Genomic DNA, 14,790 nt, shown 5'->3' with positions numbered 1-14,790 from the left:
ATTCATGGGACATTAACTGATAAAGCATTATATCAAATTTATAGTTGTAGTAATGGCAGACATATAAAATAAAACAAAATAGCTTTACAAGTCAATGGCACGGAACTAATAAAACCCCACAAATCTTTACACGCCCGATTAAGAAGACACTGCTATTTTTTATTTTTTTTTTACTTCTTAATTTTTGCTGCGTGTTCTGTAAAAATATCTGTACAAGTCAGAATAACAAGTTAAAGGGACGGAATATTGCTGGGAGGTGTCAAGAGGGGAAATAATAGCCTCAATGTGTCTCTTACAGATGCCATTATAGATCTATTCAGGGACACTATGGCTATTTACACTCTGCAGACCCAGAAACCCAACACCACTACTGAAGGCTTCCTGAGTCACATTCACACCCCCTGCATAAAGCAATTTCTCCGCAGTTGGTGAGATTCACAGTGTCTGTTCCTCCTCTGTGAACATGACCGGCCTCTCCCCTGGCTGACACACACACACACACCCCTAAATCTCCGTCATCACGTTGTCGCAGTGCTTGTTAAGATGAGCATTTGTCACTGGCCCCTCCGAGGTTTTCGGGTGTCATCTTACAGGATGCATGTTGCCGCTCCAGCATTTGGCCCGTTCTGTCCGGTCTCCTTGAGATCGGCAGTACATGTGGGCTGTTGACTGGACAACATCCCACTGGTTTAATGGATTTAATGTGGGAGCCTTTCGCCCATTGACTGACTCGATTAAATGTCACATCAATGTCAAACACTACTCTGGCTCCAAATGTAACAGAGAAAGCAATGTTGAAGACGTTTGAATTTGGATGATCTTACTATATAAATGTTGCTCAATTTTAAATATCTTTTGAGAAATTTTCTGGAATTAATTTACAGTTAATTTATTTATCAGAAATGAAGAAAACTTTTGACAAAAAAATAATTTCAGTGAATTTAAATAAATTTGACTATAATCAATGTTCAGTTATTTCAGTATTTAAGTTAAAATGTGGTTCATTGCATACCAAGTGACATATTTCAAGTGTTTATTTCTGTATATTTTGATGATTATAGCCATAAGATAAGGGCATGAATTGGAAGTTAATGGAAGGAAAAAAAAAAATCTAGAAAAACGTTGTAGACATCACCACAACCTGGAGTAAATTATGGAGTAAAGTCAATTCAAGAGTCACTACACACAAACTTGTGTAATTAACTTGTCTTATGAGAATAAAGAGTTTGTTCAGTGGTGCAAAGATATACATTTATTTCTCATTTGCTTGAAGTCCAGCATGAAATTTACACAATAAGTGATGATTTGATAAGCCGTCCCCTCTGCTGGTCTTGGTCAAAATTCATGTTCAGTTTCCAACAAGCTTTATGGAGATAATCATGGATTTTTGTAGCAGAACATTGGACTGGCCCAAAGTACCAATACCTACTTTAATGACCTCGGCATGACTGTGACTGACTTACCAGCAAAAGAGGAAGATGAGAAGTCCCAAATGTGTACAAATATATATGAACTGAATTAATAAACCATGCCACAGTTCATGCAAAAGAAGATAAAATATAATGGATATACTTATCAAGAATGCAACATTTCTATGTTAAAAATGTTTTTCGTTGAGGTTACAAAACATTACAAATATCTGAAAATTATAATTTTGGGTGGCAGAAATAAATACTTGAAATATATTGCTGTGTGTAATTTCATACGTTTCTTTTCAATGATATGCCAATGTATTGGGACGCACCTGTATGAATTGTTTTATTTACTGTACATGTAACATTATCATATGAGGGCCTGAGTGTTTGTGTATTTATGCATTTATGGTGTGGCTAAGCAAACATCGTCATTAACATCCTGTGATTATGTTTACATATGTAGGCGTGCGCCTGGACCGGGTTCGAGGAGGCAGGCAGAAGTACAAGAGGAGAATAGATGCTGAGAACAGCCCCTATCTGCACCCACAGAACAACTTGCCACAGAAAAAAACATGTAAGTATAAAAAGAATGGGAAAGTTGTTCCTCTGATTTAATAGACTTTAATTATGGTTAGATGAGCTCCACGTTTTGTTTGAGCTTAAGACTTAGCAACAGCCAAGCTATGTTTCCTTTGAACTCTGGGAAGCTATCATTACTCACTTAACAAATTTAGATTTTTATGTGAGAACTACTTTTACATTTAAGACAAGGCAGAGACACTTTCTATTGAAATTGTTTCCCTTTCTTCCTCCTGGAGAGATAGTTTATATAAGAAAATGAACTAATATCACATTACATACAGTAGCTTCTGTCTTTTACTTAAATTGTCAAATGAAGTAATTATAAAATTTTACTTTTTTCAGTTAAGAAAAAATAAAATGCGACTTGCTTGCAGCAACCAGGAGCTTGAGTGATTTCATCAGTAATTGTTCGTCTTTCGTCTGACAATCACAGGAACTGTTGAAAATGAATGGGAGTCGATGACTGGAGCAGCCAGTTGCTACACGACGGACTATCAACATAGCAGAAAATTTACTTTCAAATGACTCATTAGTAGGCCCAACGATTTTGCATCAGTCATTACATTTACATGTACAGTTCAGTCAAGGTACAGTTAGAGCTCAAATCAAACCATCAATCTGCACTACTGTTGTTTTCTCAAGCTCCATTTCCACTGCTAAACTCCCTTCCTGTTCTTTAGTCCTGGTTGTCTTCTGGTTATTAGAGGCTTGAACTCTGTTCGTGCCCTAGAAAAATGGGAAGTTTCAGGGATCCCTGTACAACACACACACACGTCACAATGTGGAAACTGCTATGCTTTTCTGCACTTCATCCCCTTATGCAGGTGACAACAACTCTGACATGTCCTGTGTGTCGCCAGCTTGAGGCTATTCTTTGTTTTGGCACCAGTTTGGTGGCAGCAGGTGAAATGATTGATTCAGTCTTACCCTTGAATGTGCCTTGTTTTAACTGATTTTTTATCTAGCTTTGGATGTATGGTTATGATCATTGTCATTCTGTCCAGACCCAGACTCAAGTTGTTAAAGTTTTTAATGTTGTTTTTTTTTTCTTTTCTTTTCAAATATGGAGCTGGCACTTTAGCATAGCTGTTTGAGGCTCGATTGTGTGTTTCCTATGTTTCCATTAGCCATAGGTTTGTGCAAATTGAAATTACAAAAGTAAATTTGCTTAATGGAAACATGGCACTTTTGAAAATAAAAAACAAATAACTAAAACGTTTTGATAAAAAAGTGGTTGTGGTAGGATGATGTGGTTTTTTGGCCATGTCAAAATAGATGTATTTTGAAAAACTGTGCTGGAAACACTTTTTTACTTGTCAGATGAGTCACATGATAAACAGCCAAATGTTACTACTGGCAAAAACAATAAAAAATCAGTGGGAAGTTGTAGGAAGATGATGGTTTGTTTTTCAGACAATGTACAGCTGGCTCCACCAGATCTTTCACAGCATCGCACAGTACATAAAAAGTTGTGTGTCATTCCAACGTGTCGAATTCATATCTCTTCTGTAAAATCGCTGACTACAATTTTCCCAAATGCTGGATATGTAGTCGCTCCCAAGCATAAGGGGCTTGTCACTTCAACGCCTGAGTAAGACGTTTCCTCTGATGGCTTAGCCATGACTGAATTATGGTTATATCTCATATAACTGTTTAGATTTATCACTGCCATGATTTCTAATGACTCACCGCATGAACAACCTTATTCACTTGTGATTTTAATTTAATTTCTTAGTTAAAGGAAACACTACCATTGCAATTTTTGACATTAGCTGACAAAGATTTGTGCAAAGATTTCTATTGGAAACGTAGCAAGTGTCAAGAAACCTTCTGATGGTGTGGATCACTTTTCACCATTATACTTCGACAGAAATATTTTTCTGTGCATGTTTCATATTTCTTTCTGGTACTCTGACTGGTTCCAGTAATGTCTTCCCTCTTTATCTCTATTTATCTCACTGAAAAAATGAAAACCTTGTAACAATAATAAACTTTTGCAGTTTTTGTAGGTGCAGTGGAAAACAAGGTGGTATCCCTGCTGCTAGTAGCCGAGCCGGAGAGCATCTTCGCCATGCCGGACCCCACGGTACCCGAGAGCGACATCAAGGCTCTGACCACGCTGTGCGACCTGGCAGACAGAGAGCTGGTGGTCAACATCGGCTGGGCCAAACATATCCCTGGTATGAATCTCCCTCTCCCTCTCTCTCTCTCACTCATAGTTCTCTCACACAAGCCAACACACACATTAGGTTGACTAAGTCCCTAATCAGATCAGAGAAGGGATTGTTCTGACTTGTGGCTGCCAAGACGGCCCAAAAGAGCGGGGGAAAAGGGGGGGCAGGGGTTGGCTGTCTGTTATCTGTCAGTCATCCTCTATGTGTGTGTCTGTGCATGCCAGCATGCTGTAAATTGCGTGCCATGCCCTTCCTGACCAAAGTGTTCCCACACCAACCAGATGACCAATGGCCACATGGAAGTTTTAATTTGTTTCCTGGGCCGTGGCCGCCTCCCTGTCAGGTCTGAATTACAGAAATCCTCCTGGCTCTTGGAACACACTGAGCTTGTCTTCTGTCACAGAAATAGCAGATGAGACGTGCGGAGGTTTATTTATTTTTTTTTACCCCCTTCAGCTGAAGAAGTGTGTCTGTTCTCGCTGAGTAGTTAGAACAAAATGCCTGATGTACCTCTGCTCTAGACTGAGCATCCTGTTCAGCTGGGGTTTGTGTTGGGAGCACAAGCATTTTGCTAAACTCAGAAACGGAGGAGAAAAAGTCAAATGTTTCATCATTTTCTATTTGGAGAGTTTTATTGGATGTTTTTGTAGTTATGAGCCTCCAAAACTTTCATTTGAGATAAGAGTCGGTGAGCACAAAGCTCATCATCTTGGTCAAGATGATGAAAATTTTTTTATTTATATTGAGAAGTTTAGGTTTTTTTTCACATTAAAATAAAGTTTTTGTTCATAGATGGTAAATAACAGGAAATATAAATTCATAAGAAGGCACTGCAAAATAAATCTAATACCAAAAACTAGCAAACACGTTTTGAGCCATGTACATTAATGCCTGATCTAAAGCCCCAAAGGTTGTTCAGTTCAATTCACAATTTTTTTTAGTTAAAACATTTTCAGTTCACTCTTGCTTTAGTTGCAGAAACTACTTGTTAGACATCTTATAACAATGACTTGCTGTTGATGAATTATCATAGTACACCTCACTGACTTTGGCGAAGCTTTGAGACAGTGAATGTCTCGACTTTCCAGAAGCAGCTAAGCTGTTTAAAAGTAAAGGTTTTGTAGTCATTTGAACATAAATGTAATATCTGTGAACTGTAATTGTTTCCTTTAAGTAAGAGGTAAAGTTTTATTTGCAACTTTTTAGTGCTTTTCAGTGTAATTCCCAAGTCAAAGGGTTTGGTATTTAGTACTTCGTAGGTGCAGTGAAAGGAACAATGGCTTGCCCCATCTAATTTTTAACATGACTAATAATGCCAGGATTTCCACCATTACCTTCTCAAGCCATTTTAAATTGCAGCTCTTTCACAGTAATTTCCCTCAGGCAGGACATCTGCATTTTGCTGCACCACTTATATTAGTCACTTCAAATGGTTCTTATAAATTAAATAAATAGTTCCCCTTTATTTCACACTAGACTGTTAGTAAATACAGGACCTCCTCAGAACAGTAAAATATTACAATTCAAACACATAAAAGCTGCAATGCATTACTGTCATCTCATTTAAACCACCGGGATAAAAAAAAAAAAAGCCAAAGTAATCTCATTTATTAATTATGGTGCTGGCTTTTTTCTTCTTCTTCTTTTTTTTTTTTTTTTATAAATAACTCGTTTAATTTATGTTTTTGAAAAAAAATGTTTCTCAGTCTCACAGACAATGCTCTTTGCTAAATGATGAGTTTAATTTCACCTCCAGCCCAAAACTACAACTTTTATCTATAAAAAAGTGAAATTCTACACTAAACAAGGCTTTTGCTTAAAAACAGAAATTATGGTTGTTAATTTTCTCGCTCAAATATACTTTAAAGGCTAACGGCTAGCTCAAAAAGCCAAGGGGCTTCTTTTAAAACTATGGTAGAAATCCTGGATCCCGTTTACGCGTATAAGCTAATTTAAAAAAACGTCACCAAAAATACTTTCATAATTAGCGACATATGGTCGCGCTTTGTATATTTCTGTTGGTAAAATACTGGAAAGCTTCAGAGAAGTGTTTGCACAGTCCTATAAGAAACTTAAATACGGGATTCTATTTTACAGCTTTTCTTGGTTAATCAGTTCTTATCATCCCCCTTTTCTCCGCTTTATCAGCAGTGTTATTCACACCCAAAACATCACCAGCGAAACACCTGGGCTCTTTGTTGATGTCTTGTCTCTGAAATGCTTACAAAACAAACAAAACAGGTGCGTGTGAGTGCTCGTATCGTTCTACTATATTTTCCCCTGCATCTTTTTCTCAAAATTTGATAAGAGGCATTTGGCTGTTTGTTCCTCATCAGCATTTCCGTACTCTTGTTTTGGAAGAAATTCACCTCCTCCCTTTATACATCTCCCCCAGCTCGGTGCTGACTGCTCCCCCAGACAAATGGAGTCCGATTGACGGGTGTATATTTGTAGCCCTTTGCTGAGGGAGCGGAGCAGCGGTGAGCGGCGGCTGCGACCACAGCAGATACCCACCAGAGGGGTAAAGGACAGGAGAAGGAAGACATTCTTCATTCTGAAATGACACCAAAAATACATTAATCTAACAAAACCCATCAGGCAAGTTTGGAAAGAAACTAGAAATACTTAAAGGCAAAAACAGTAAAGTTAAATGGAAACCAGTATTTTGCTCCTTAGGTAACAGATTATATTCACAGAACATGGTGGTGTTGAGCAGCCTTTCAGTTTTACTTCGAGATGGAAAAAGTGACGACACCATCACTGGTAAACCTGTTTCTCAGTGAAACGTCCAAGAGCTTCTAAAATTATGTAGAAATACACTGTCGGAAAGTTCAGTGAGTAACTTTTTACATTCTAGGAAACGTGCCTGATCATTATTTTTCCCTGATTTGGATGAGTAAACCCAAACCAGTTTGACCAGCTGATGCTGGAGAAGTCTGTTTTTCTGGAAGCTGGAAGCTGGAAAAAGGATAGAGTAATTAGTCTGAACCAGTCCTACCGCAGGCATGGACTGGTTGAGGGTTTAAAATTTATAGTTTTCTGATTCTCTGGCAATAACAACGCCACAACACTTTTTCCGTTGGTTACAAAAATGTTAGAATATTATTTTCCTGGAAAAACACGTTGTGAAAACTGAAGGAACATTACTTTCTGCTCTTACCTGACTGCAAGCTGGCAGACTGAGCAGTTAGCCAGACTGATTAACCATATAATATGAATTTCTCTTGTCTGTATTTCTGAGCAGAATGACATATTAGGTCTAAATCTAATTCTATGCAAAATAACAATGTGTACTTGAGAATGACCAAATTTAGGGAGGGATATTTACTATTTTTGCTTAAATCTATGTGTCGTAATTTTCTTTGTGTCCTTCAGTTGCAGGGTTTATTGTTTTGGGAGGTTTCTTCTCTCGATTGAGCGTGTAATTGGGGGTTATGTTGGAAACTCACGTGTCCACCCAGCCGCTCCTTCTTGGGTTGTCCATGTGGCCGGCGTCTTTTTAGGCAGAGATCCAAAGCTTGCAGGACTACTGACAGTTCATTGCATGGTCACACCAAACAGTTGGAATCCTCACGACTTCTCAGATTTTGGTTGCAAAACATTCCTATATACTTTAGTCTTCAGATGGACCGGCATCTTGTTGTGGCGCAAGATTAAAGAGACCTCCCTCTCTTTAATCAGAGAGATTAAAGAGTTAATCAACATGGCCAATTTGGCCATGTTGCTTTTACAAAGGAACAAGCTTCATAGAGGGTATCATCATTAACTCAAGCCAGTGAATCAAGTCTATGCATGAGATTCAGACTCCACAATTTAATGTTATAATTGTACTATTCAACAGTTGATCCTATTTTAGCAGCAGTGGCCAAAATTCAAACAGGAAAAAGGAATTGTAATAGAGTTCATAATTTTAGTAAAGATGAGAAAAAAAACTTCCAAACGGTATAAACACTGCATGGGAACTGGAGTTAAACAGAAGGAGCAAGTGGAGAGCAATATAACCTGAGAGCTTGAATTTACTGAGGAGAAATCACAAAGGAACCAGAGGAGCTAATGACAGGGGAGTGGATACAGCTTGGGAAAAAAACCGATAGGGGAGGCTGAGGTAGAGGTGAAAAATAAAGCAAAGCAATGAGAATGAAAAGGGGGAAAGGAAACCTGAACCTAAGCAGTAAACTGTAAGAAAACCCACTCCAAAGAAATAAATACAAACATAAACAATGAGATTAACTAAACTGAAACAGGGGATAAACTAAGACGGCAAGAAATGGGGAAGCATACAATAAAGAAATGATCAGAACATAGACATTGATAAAACTTAAAGTCCAAACACCAATATAGTTAGCAGGGTTTATATATTTGAGGAAACATCTAATTACTGTTTTGGATGAGCAAACAGGATGACATCTTCCAAACTTTATTAATTACAGTTCATTGTGTAGTTATCACAATTGATATATATCTTCCCCTCTTTTTGATAAATAATGTGATTATTTTACTCATCTGATTGCAAAAATACACAATGGTTTCAAACCAGTTAATCTTAAATGTGGATGAACAAAATAAAAAATAAAAAAGTGCGATTAAACAAAGAAAAGAGGCTCAAACACAGGGAAAAGGCTACTTGAATAACAGTCCGGCCGGCCCTACCTAGCAGCGTAATGGCCGTGTCACATCAGCTCTGGATGAGTGGCAGAACACACAGCGGCCCCCGTTGCTGCTAGGCCCGGGGTCCTGGGCGAAGTGTCCCAGGCCATGTGAGTTCTTTGCCCAGGGGGAGGTGAGTGTGATGGGCGGGCTACTGCCCTGGCTGCACCCACTCCTCTGTGTCGCCTCCTATCAGGCAGATTGACAGTGATGTGGTGTGAAGTCTGAGGGGCAAACTGGAAGACGAGCTGGCTAAAGACCAACTGCCCTCTTTGGTTTTGGCCATTTTGAGTCTGCGATGCAGCACTGGCTGTGAAATATGTGTGTGATTAAAGCGACTGTTGGGTGACAACTGTCTTAACATGTGGAGATATAAACTAGCTGTGCTTCTCTTTATATGTCAAGCAAATGTGGAGGGTATATTTGACATGTTTCTGTCTGGAGGGAAAATGTTTCCTATGTAGAGTTTGGAGCAAACAAACTAATTTGCTTAGTGTCTTCAAGAATATTTCCTGGAGAACTTAAGAGTTACTTTAAATGAGCTGGTACTGGGGACTGAAATTTGAAAATGAAATTTGAAACTCACAAAAGTGGTGGGTTATTTTGGATCTTTTCTTAATAGTTTTACATTTTATAGGCCAAATTGAACCAAAAAGCTTTTAGTTTAGCTGTTTCTGTCCCACTTTTTGATATTTTATGCCTCAATTAAATTTATCATGAACAACTTCTTCGTTTATCTGAAACGTTGCCCTTATCAACAATTTAACTTTTATCATTCGATTTATCAATAACGTGCTTGAGATTTCATCTAGCACAGATTCACACAGGTCTCCTGATCAATGGCTCTGCTACAGAATACTGATCCCTATCGACGTATGAAATTGTGCACTCACAGCGTTTCCAATCCATCTCGGGGCCAGGGTGGGGAAACGGGGCGCTGGCGCCGCTGCAGGGATTTTAAAGAGCCGTGGATTCTGATAGCAATCAAGGGTGGTGTCAAAAATACAAACAACATGCCCTCCCCTCCCTTCTTCTGTAAAATCTTCTGTTTAATTACAGTAAACCTGTGCGTGGGTGTGCGTGTGTGTGTGGAGGTACATGCGAGGCAGTAAGTGGGTTTAATAACCTCCAGCTGGATGTAATTGTCAATCAAAGTTGACGTGTCCTGCAGGGACTCATCAAATGTGCCACAAAATCCTTCTGTCCTTCGTTATGCCCTTTACTGTGTGGCTATTTCAAAAGTAAAATTAAATTTCTGCAGGTATATTTTGCGGTAATAGTAATGAATATTTCGCACAAAAAAACACCTAAGCTTTCTGTCAAACCTTTTATACCTTGCAAAGCTTCTAAACATGTTATAAAATGGATTTAAACTTTTTTTGCATTTTGTCACTTAACAACCACAAATTTAAATGCATTTTGTTGTGATTATATGACAGATCAACATCAAGTTGATCATCTTTGTGAAGTAGACTTTGCTCATACGGATACCCGTTCTTTTTTATAAAATAGCTTAGACTCAATCCGATTGGACAGAAACTGCCTGTGAACATTACTTTTTAAATTTCTCCTCATGTGAAACAGCATTTTGCTTCCACTACCATGTTTCACTCTGGGTATGGAGTGTTTAGGATGTTAGATTTTGAAGACCATATCTAGTTTTTCTTCAGATTATTCTACCTCACCTGCTCAGGCTTCCCCCATTCTATCCCTGGCAAACGCCGTAAATGTGTTCTTTCATTTGTTTCTTTTTCTAGGCTTCCCCACCCTCTCCTTAGCCGACCAGATGAGTCTCCTGCAAAGCGGATGGATGGAGATCCTGATCCTTCGGGTGGTGTTTCGCTCGCTGGTCATGGAGGACAAACTGGTTTATGCCGAGGACTACATTATGGACGAGGAGCAATCCAAACTGGCTGGGCTGTTTGATCTGAACAATGCAATCCTGCAGCTGGTAAAGAAGTACAAAAGCATGGGTCTGGAAAAGGAGGAGTTTGTGCTCCTCAAGGCCATCGCTCTCGCAAATTCAGGTACTACTTTTGATTTGACTCTGAATCCATGCCTTTCATTTAAAAAAAATAAATAAATCTTTCACAGCTTTAACCTGGTCCTTTTTACTTTCAGACTCCATGCAAATCGAGGACTCTGAGGCAGTGCAGAGACTTCAAGACGTCCTTCATGGGGCCCTGCAGGACCATGAGGCCACGCACCACCCTGAGGACTGTCGGCGTGCCGGAAAGCTGATCATGACCCTCCCTCTTCTCCGTCAGACGGCCGCTCGCGCCGTCCAGCATTTCTGCAGCATCAAACAGGACGGCCGCGTGCCGATGCACAAACTCTTCCTCGAGCTCCTTGAGGCCAAAGCTTGATCAGAAACAGAGCAGTCCGCTGCTTTGTGAGAAGAAGCGAGGCATATTGGTAAATAGTGGGTTCGCGACTCTGTGTATTCGTCCATTTTAGCTCGCTTCCTAATTAATATTCTTTTCTTTTTTGGAGACACAGCCCTCTTGTTTCCTATAAAAAACAGTGAAATTGGTTCAAGTGTGCTAACTTATGGGACAGATGGCTTAAAAGCAGAAGAATCGCGCCTTCTTCAGATATTTACAATTATATGCCAAACCTTATTTCTTTAAAATCATTTTAAGAAACACTTGATACTTGAAGATCCTTCTGGATTATTTTGCTCATCTTGAAGCCTGTATAATCTGCATCCTAGTGGTTTAGAGAACATTAATGATAAGATTTTTTTTGTTGTTGTTGTAATGGTAGTTATATACTGTTAGTCTTGCCAAAGAGTAAAGACTCTTTATTATTGAGTTATACCAGCAGATGTCCATGATATTTTGATGTGGCCTATGAAATGTTCATAAACCCTGCTCCCTTGCTTTATTGTATAGCAAAAGCATCTATCTCCCTTCATGCACAGGTGAAGGAGGGGATTGTTATTATTATTATTATTATTACTAGCATTAATATTTTACCAGGCATTTTCAGGGAAAGAGTACTTATCTTCACGATGCAACAGTACTACAGCAAAGTAATATTTATTTATTTGTGGCTCTGTTCTGTTTCTTTTATTTACAAATGGGCTGTTGCAGCAAGAGGATAATTTTTTAAGATTTTTAACTAATATTATTGTGAGATAATTTTTTTACTAGCTTCTCTGCTGCAGCACAGATAACTGACACCATATCATGATATTACCATTGAAGTGCATAATATCATAGAGTTGTGCAGAACAGTAATATGACTTCATGTAAAACAAACAAACAAACAAAAAAAAAAGGCTGCCATAATGTATAGTTCACTTCAAAAGTTTACACGCTGTGTTAACTTCGGACCTTTAATGATTCATATGAACTGTTTTTATTGAACTTGGTTGATATTTTTTAATTATTTAAAATCTGGAAGAATTTTGAATTTATGGAGGACTTTCTCTCATCCATAAAGGTCTAATTATATGCATACCCTCTAACAACTAAGGCTTTGCTAAATGTTTCTTAGGAAATCGCACCTCGGCCACAGTTTGTGTAGCCTGCGTCAACATAAGCATAGTCCATACATTTTCAACAGGGGCGAGAAAAGGAACATTACAGAGGCTTCATATTAACCTGCTTTATTGCTTCTAAAACCAGTTTAAATGTGTGGGGACATCCAACTGTGTCCAAGTTTCAACCATCTAGCTGTTGGTTTGTGGTGAAGTTGGTTCACCTATGACATTGTCCCGTTTACTGTACGAGTACAAATGACTACAAAACTTCTCCACAGTATGGCACCACAGCCACCATGCTTTACAGATGTTCTTAGATTTAAAAGCCTTACCTTGACTCATCCAAACAAACCTTTTGTCACTGACCAAATAGTGTAATCTGTGTCTCAAATGATTGTCCAGGGAGAAGAAGAGGAATTTTGACTGTATATTTGGTGTTGATTTGGTAGAGGATTCTTCTTTTTCTAAATACTCATTCAGTCCATGTTGATGTTAAACTGGCTTCACTAGATAGTGATGCTAATGTTTAGCAATCTTCCAGTTTAATCCTGGTTTCTTTAATCTGAATACAGCTGGGTATTCTAACAAGTCAATGATTCCAATGGGAGATGGGGAAAACAACAGGCTAACGCCATGTTATGAATTTGCATGTAAGCATAATTTTGTACCTCTATGGATCAGAGAAAATGTACAATTAACACAAACTTGCGTGTGCACATTTTGTGTTTTCAAAAAATGCCCTGGGCAAAAAAAAAAAAAAAAAGGAACAGTTCACATGCATCTTTAAAGGACCAAACTTACAGTCATGCACCTGAAACGTTTCTGTAAACTTCTGACCAGAACTGTAGATCTGTAATTAGGGAAGCAAGTTGATGTCTTTTCTATAGTAGAAGTCTGTGTGTAGGATCAAACGTGTGCACTGATTTCATTTTAGCCATAATGTTTGGGGAACCTGGTGGTGGCACTCTGTTAATCTGCTAGCGTGTGTTTGTTGTGTGAAGAGTCTCTGAAATTTGTCTCCCGCCACACGTCTCGAAGGAGGAGTGTGTGGTGGGAGGACGGTGGGGGGGCGAACCTTTCAGATTTAGGGTCAAACGGCACCAATATGGTCGGTTTTAGATGTTTGTCATGTAAGATTTGCTGTATGTACATCATGTCTTATGCCAACAGCGGGGTTTTACAGATGTGAGCGGATTCTTCTCTCCCCTGCAGGAACTGAGCAGTGCTGTTTCATTCTCAGGTGGATTCTTGGGCAATAAAGACGATCCCCTTAATGCAAAGCTCCTAATATCTGAGTGTCTTCTTCCTCAATAAAAGCGAAGGGAATTCATTAAGAGCTGGTAAGTGGGCGCAGTCTATTCTGCCTCAGCCTGACAATGAACTCTTATTTCCATGTTCGGCCCATTATGGCACATTTAGGCCATCCGAGCCCAGTTGGATGAAGATTTATAATTAACAGCGGTAATGTAATGAAGTCGAAAAGTGGGCCCAAAGAGAGAGAGAGAGAGAGATGTCTGTATTGAACTTAACATCGTACTCATTGCCTTGTCATGTAGAGATCCTGAGGGGGAAAAAAATCATCTCTTAGCTTCTGATTTTAGCAGAAATATTGTTTAAAAGCTGCAAAGATGAGGGCAGGTCAGCTAAACCTTAAACCAGTGTCCGAAGGCAGTCCTCAAGGTTTCGTATCTGGCATGCTCTGGTCTAACACAGCCGAATCAAATGATGCTTCTCCAGCAGGCCTCTGCAGAACAATATAACATGCTGAGAAGGTAGTTGGACCATTTCCATCAGCCGTGTCGGAGCAGAGACGCATCTAAAAACGGCACGACTTGAGGACCGGGGTCCGAGACTCCTGCCTTAAACAATGAAGATGGATGAAGTGACCCAAGCCGATCCAAATCCAACTGAACCCTCACCCACCCCCGTTTCTGCCAGCTGAATTCATCTGTCCTTAAAACGTCGTTGAACGCTCCGGGGGATTTGGGGACAAGCTGGAGAATTTTCACCACATCAGCTGTCAGTAAGCGAGTTAGCCATCTTGAGTGATGTATTCCCGTATGTTCCTGTGTGTAAATGGGTTAGTATGTGTCGGGGCGACACACACCTCCGCTGATGGATGAGGCCTCCCGAGGAGATGGGCTGTAAAAAAAAAAAAAAGGCTGATTCTGGCACTCAAGGGTGAGATCACTTCCTCAATAAAAAAGCATTGTCCCGAATCATCACAGCAAGGTATGAATGCTGATTAGGGTATTAAGCAGAGAATAGCTGCTCTGTGAAAATAAATCAAATGAGGTGAGGCTTTATTTAAGAGGGAGAGGGGGGCTTTGAAACGGAGCAGCGATGGTTGGGCTACAGGCTCAAGGAGTCTAAAATAATTATTTAATTGTCTATGGCTTCCTTGTTTTGCTGTTCTACAAGGCTTCCTTTTACAAACTCACTACTTAGTCTGGAAAAGTCTGGAATTTGATTCTAAGCATTTCCC

General features: G+C 39.3%; 1 protein-coding gene across 3 annotated transcripts in view; it reads left to right on the top strand.

The window, feature by feature from the left end:
- Positions 1-13,589, top strand: part of LOC116733617 (estrogen-related receptor gamma-like) — a 38,417-nt gene extending 24,828 nt beyond the window's left edge. For 2 of the 3 annotated variants that reach the window (XM_032584392.1, XM_032584390.1), the window contains exons 5-8: positions 1,879-1,989; positions 3,998-4,177; positions 10,576-10,845; positions 10,940-13,589. In XM_032584392.1, the coding sequence (XP_032440283.1) occupies positions 1,879-1,989; positions 3,998-4,177; positions 10,576-10,845; positions 10,940-11,184 (806 nt within the window). In that variant the 3' untranslated portion in view covers positions 11,185-13,589. The remainder of the gene's footprint in view (positions 1-1,878; positions 1,990-3,997; positions 4,178-10,575; positions 10,846-10,939) is intronic. The other variant, XM_032584391.1, reaches the window with a different exon arrangement.
- The last annotated feature ends 1,201 nt before the right edge of the window (positions 13,590-14,790 follow it).

The sequence above is a fragment of the Xiphophorus hellerii genome, chromosome 15 (genome assembly GCF_003331165.1).
Source record: "Xiphophorus hellerii strain 12219 chromosome 15, Xiphophorus_hellerii-4.1, whole genome shotgun sequence".
Classification (NCBI taxonomy): Eukaryota; Metazoa; Chordata; class Actinopteri; order Cyprinodontiformes; family Poeciliidae; genus Xiphophorus; species Xiphophorus hellerii.
The sequence above is the reverse complement of the archived record's forward strand: the minus strand, read 5'-3'. Positions and strand labels throughout refer to the sequence as shown.